This window comes from Myotis davidii, unplaced genomic scaffold (assembly GCF_000327345.1).
Source record: "Myotis davidii unplaced genomic scaffold, ASM32734v1 scaffold317, whole genome shotgun sequence".
Lineage (NCBI taxonomy): Eukaryota > Metazoa > Chordata > Mammalia > Chiroptera > Vespertilionidae > Myotis > Myotis davidii.
The window spans coordinates 1,536,238-1,542,311 of record NW_006288994.1 but is presented as its reverse complement, the minus strand read 5'-3'; the positions used below and the strand labels follow the sequence as shown (position 1 = coordinate 1,542,311).

The 6,074-nt window shown below is 35.2% G+C and overlaps 1 protein-coding gene across 3 annotated transcripts in view; it reads right to left on the bottom strand.

The window, feature by feature from the left end:
- SNTG1 (syntrophin gamma 1) overlaps window positions 1-6,074 on the bottom strand; it is a 109,790-nt gene that overhangs the window by 34,357 nt on the left and 69,359 nt on the right. For all 3 annotated transcript variants that reach the window (XM_006761206.2, XM_015562305.1, XM_015562304.1), the window contains 2 exons: window positions 5,347-5,449; window positions 868-950 (listed from right to left, as the gene is read on the bottom strand). In XM_006761206.2, the coding sequence (XP_006761269.1) occupies window positions 868-950; window positions 5,347-5,449 (186 nt within the window). The remainder of the gene's footprint in view (window positions 1-867; window positions 951-5,346; window positions 5,450-6,074) is intronic.

The following is a 6,074-nucleotide window of genomic DNA, read 5'->3' as shown; positions in this document are numbered from 1 at the left end:
CTGGTGTGGGATCTTCTCCCACCTCTAAGGCAGCACTAAGGACCCCTTGGGGGATGTCCGCCGAGTGTTCCCAAACTTTGAGAGGGCACAGGCCAGGCTGAGGGACCCCCCCCCCCCCCCGCCCAGTGCACGAATGTCGTGCACTGAGCCTCTAGTAAAAAAATAAAAGCCTCTTAGCTCTGTTAGCCTTCATGTTTGTAAGCATAGAGGATAATTGTTAGTTTTACATATAACCAGAAAGAATTGTTTTGTATTTAGAAAGCATGAATGTTTTAAAAGGTTTAAAAAATTATAAAATTCAAATAAAACCTGTTTATTCCAAAATATAAGTGAAAAATTTAAAAAAATTTCATTAAATATATAAAAAGCTCACATGCTGATTTTATCAATCATTAAATGTATGTATAGCTTAACATTCATTATAGACTAACATAACGTATGGGTTAGATTTTTCTCATTTTACATTAATTCCCTGATATGCATGAAGATGGTTAAAAAAATCTAAAAAGTAGCAAATAAAATAGCTCCTTTTAGCTAAATAATTTCAGTAGAAAAATGATAAAAATCATGGCAAATCATTTAGAGCATGAAATTACATATAATATGCAGTGTCATAAAATGATTATAAGATGTTATGCATGGCCTCTTGCAGCTAAAAGTCTCTCTAGCTTTCAGACCTCAGAGGAGAAAAATAACTGACCTACTTATGTTTTCGTTCCTGGCTTATGATAATACTTAAATTATGACGCCAACAAGGATTTCAAACCAGATTCAATATCAGGTTCTGCAAACTATAAATATACATATTTGGGGGGGCTTTTGGCATTAGCCTCCTTATTAATATGAATCATGCTTCAGTCATCTTACTGTATTATTGGGATGATAGTTGAGATGTAAGCCACTGTCACACAGAGGAGAGGAGGTGCCACTACTCTGGTCGCTTGGTGCACCTACAGGAAACAAAAACACAACACCCCACTGGTCAGAAGGCCAAAGTGCTCTAGACCGGTGGTCGGCAAGCTCATTAGTCAACAGAGCCAAATATCAACAGTACAATGACTGAAATTTCTTTTGAGAGCCAAATTTTTAAACTTAAACTATATAGGTAGGTACATTGTTATTAACTTAATTAGGGTACTCCTAAGCTGGCCTTTGCTAAAAATGCCCTCAATCTGAGGGGTTGACCTCAGAGAACGTACCCCCACTTCTTCTAACGCCACTTCTTCAAAATAGACTCGCCCAGGCCGAAAACCGACTTCTGCACATGGGCCACGAAGTTTCAATCACACTGTACGTGCGCGCCGCACGTGGTATTGTGTGGAAGAGCCACACTCACGGGGCCAAAGAGCCGCATGTGGTTCGCAAGCCGCGGTTTGCCGACCTCTGCTCTAGACGAATGCATGCTACGCTGTTATATTTTATTTTATTTTTTAATATATTTTATTGATTTTTTTTTACAGAGAGGAAGGGAGAGGGATAGAGAGCTAGGAACATGGATGAGAGAGAAACATAGATCAGCTGCCTCCTGCACAACCTCCCCTGGGGATGTGCCCGCAACCAGGGTACATGCCCTTGACTGGAATCGAACCTGGGACCCTTAAGTCCGCAGTCTGCCGCTTTATCAGCTGCGACAAACCGGTCAGGGCTACACTGTTATATTTTATTATGCTCAATTATATCAATCAAATCAGGTAGTAACATAAATTTCTATTTCACTTATATCAAAGTCAGAGTTTTCCAAGTTAACCCATTGACTGAAGTTATCAGGGCACTAAAAGAGGCCTGCGAATATTGATCTTTGATTTCAGAAAAGGGAAGGCTTTATTAAGGAAAATAAACAAACTTATAAAAGTAGTATATAATTTTATTTTTTTCTTTCTTGATTAAGGTATTACATATGTGTCCTTATTCCCCCATTGCTCCCCCCCCAACCCCCCACCCCTACTCTCCAAAGTGAACTATATTTATTATACTTAATAGTGCAGGGTTTTGTTTGTCATCAAAGTTCTATATAATGTCCTGTTTCAGCCTCCTGGAAAATCCTACCTTTAGATGCAAAAAAGGTTTTCTGAGTCCTGTTTTTACAAGATCTCTTAGTAAACACTATACTTGGAAGTACCCTTATTGCCACTATCTACTTTTGCAAAACTGCAACAAAAAAATGAGACCAATTAATATCTATTTTTTAAAGATGAGCTATTGTTGTTCTAAATATTTTTCATTTTTCAAGATTTCACAATTTGGTAATTTTTAAAATTAGGACTAGAAACATATTTCTTGATTTCTATTTCATTTAAGCGTTTCTAAAGATAATATGCTTTCTGGAATGGCTAATGTTGACAAACATGAGCTATTAATGTAATTGGCTCCCAATTTTCATTTGCAATATTATACTTAAATTTAAACATCAGGGTCAAAAGTAACACTCCTAATATATTAACTGATGTGTGAAAATGTAATGATTTTGTTCTACACTTTTATTACTCTAAAATTCTTAAGTTGGCTTGGCGCTCAGAAGGGAATCATACACTTTTTCCTATACTAGCCTGAATACGGTTATTCCGCTCTTTAAATCTTAAAGATTTCATACTTTGTTTTAGCTACTTTTCCTGTTGATGTTTATCTGTATCTCTCCTATGAGACAATATTTGTAACGCACACACATATTACTTTCAAACTTTTATCCATTTTGAATGGAATAAAATGAAATCATATCAAATTCTGTGAATTGGCAACTTAGTTTAAATAGACAAAAACCATTGGGAAAAAACCTTATCAAAACTTATAAAAGAAGAAACTTAACAATATATTAGCAAATTAAAACCAGTAATAATAATAATAATAATAATAATAAACAATACTTCATGACCATGTGGTGTTTCTCCTAGGAATATCAGCTTGATTTGGCATTCAAAATGAATTTTTTTATGCTCACCACATCAATAGAATAAAAAATATATATAATATCTCAAGGGATATAAAAAAATAAAAATAACTGAGACAGGAGCGGGATCTCCACCACCAACTCCTCTGGGGACCAAAGCAAGACAGAGACCACCGAGGGAGTCCGGAGACTATGGTGGGGCAGCAAGTCTAGCATCAGGGCCGCCCCCACCCCAGCCGCACCCCAGGCCCTGCGGCCCCAAGAGCAGCAGGAAGTGATGGCGGCGGAAGTGGCGGCCTTCCCTATGGGCCACAGGTTCCTGAGACTGGCCTTGCCCCTCACCTCTGTCCTGCACAGGGACAAGGCAGAATGGTGCTGCAGAACGATGGCCCCAAACAGTCGGGGGGGGGGGGGGGGGAAGAAAAGTCCCAAAAAGGAAATCTGCCGTCTTCTCAACATGTACTCGAATCCCTTAGCATTAACTTCTCCCCGAATGGTATATGCATCACAACTTGCAGCACCAATGATTGCAGGTAACTTTTTTGCAATGGATATAATGTAACTTGAATTTCAGCTCAGGAAGCGAGCAAGTGCTGTTAGAGAAATGGCACCGATAGACTTGTTCCACACAGGGTGACTATAAACCTCCAGTTTGTAAAAAATACAGTATCTTCAAGGCTCACTAAAGTGAAGTGCGATAAAATGAGTATGTCTGTATAATGCTACAGTAATCATCAGTGTGATTTTATTGCAAGAATAGACCTATATTAATGAAAATAAGAAAGTGGTTCCTTGATTCTTGATTGCTATTTTAGACACAGAAAAGTAATTAATATAAGATGGACTATAAAATTCAATGCTATAAGGCTGCTAGGAAAAATGTAGGTAAATATCTTTGTGGTCTCAGGTTTGGCCATTATTTTTCACAGAATATACAGACAGGAATAAGCATATACAACAAAAATGACCAAGAAAAAGAATGGTAAATTAGATTTTATCAAAATTTAAAACTGCAAACCTAAGACAACGTTAGATAAAAAAAAAATAGTTATGCACAGATGGAATGAAAATGTAACATATATAGCTGACAAAGGCTTATATACAGATTACCTGGTATATTTTTCAAACTCTTGCAGTGCAATCATAGAAAGACATAATAATAGAAAAATGGACAAAAGGCTTGAGTAGACACATTACAAAGTAAGATATGCAAATGGACAATAAGATATGCAAATGGCACATGATAAGGAGCTAATCATCATTAGTCTTCTGAGAAGTGCAAATTAAAACTATAATTAAGATACCACTACACATCAATATAATGGATAAAAATAATCTTTGACCATCAAATATTTGAATAATGTAGAGCCTCCAGAACTCTCATACACTGCTGGAGTAGAAAGTGAGAGGTCTTCAAATATATGCTTATTTTTGAAATATGTTTGATAGTTTGTTAACAAGTTAATTATACTATTCTATAACTCAGCGGCTCCATTTCTATATACTTATAATTGCAACATAAAACTGTAAAACTTCCCACACCTACACAAGAATGTTCATAGCAGTTCAATCTATAATAGCAAAATACTGGCAACAGCTCTGTTGTCTATAAACAGAATAATGCAATATCAAACTGTACTATATTCATATAATAGAACCTAATATTACGCAGCAATATAAATGAACAAACTACTGAAATATAAAACAATGATTGCACATAATGAAAGAAGCCAGACATAAAAGAGTAAATACAGTATGATTCTACTCTACCCAGTTTTAAAAGAAACAAGTATATGACGATAAATGTGAAATCAATGGTTGTTTCTGGCGATGTTATTTACTGGGAAGAGGCACGGAGGAGCCATTCTGTGATTTTACAGGATGTGGAGTAAGCAAATGTGTATTTGCTAGAGCTGTTCATACTACTCATTTAACGTCTTTGCATTTCATTGCATGCAAATTATGCCTGAGTTAAAAATGTATTCTTCTTTTGACAGTTTTAGCAAAAATATTAGAAAATACACATTTCAGAGTATGCAAATGAGATAGGCATTTTTAAGTAACTCTTATGAAAATTCATACGTTTCCACATTTTCATCCAGAAATCATGTGTCAATGCTTGTTTAGCAAGTTCAGTAGTTAAATAAATATTGATCATTCTCCAGTTAGAAAAATTATATTCATCAAATGTCATTAATAAATACTAGAGATACACAATGCATACATTTGATATACTTATTATTTAACTAAACAATGCTTCTCCAATTAAATATTGGAAAATAACTGTAAATGTAATGAATACATGCTGAAATAAAAATAACACCTGTTCTTTTTGCATAAGTATTCAAAGTATTCTGGCAGAAATCCACATCGGAAAAGAAACTACTATTACTAATTAATGTCGGGAAATAATATTTATAAAGTAAATGTGATGATTGTACCTAGTCTTCATAAATGCTTACATGCACAATCTTCATTCAGTGGGAGTTTGAGGAAAGCAGGTGCTCTTTTTAAAAAAGACACTGTTAGGGTCACTTCTTCTCCAGCATTCCTAAGAACTTGAACCTACAATTAAAAAAAAGATTACAATATTACCAGTGTGTTCACAAAAGTTTTAGGGTTCCAAAATCTCGTCATGATGTGCTGCCTTTTCCACCTTTCACTATTCCCTGGTGGGCAGAAATATTTTATCAAAGACAGAGGGGAATTAATGATCTAACATTGCAGAAACACAGCCACCAATGTTCATCTTCTTTCTACCATTCTGTGGTCCCTTGTTCACTCACAGTATCATCATTGCCATTCATATTTACTGAGATTATCTTGAGCTTATGGTCTATATTAGACAAAAATGAACAATCACGAAATTTACAGTAAAATGTAGTGCTCAACCCACTATATTAATTAAGTTAAAAAATATTTATTGAGCATATATGCAACATTTGGAGATCTACAAATAAATGACCCTGTAGATGTTGCCCAGGGTGCTAATTTCATGTCAATAAAATGGCTCCAATTCACTCAAACTCTATACAAAATAAAAATAGGTATTATTTTCCCATTATATCATTGCACATTGTACTTTCCTTTCCCTGAATATTTAAAAGAATAATAACACTATTATTATCAATAACTCAACATTTTCCAAATCAATCTACCAGTTAAAATAATGGTACTTTCAAAAATTATT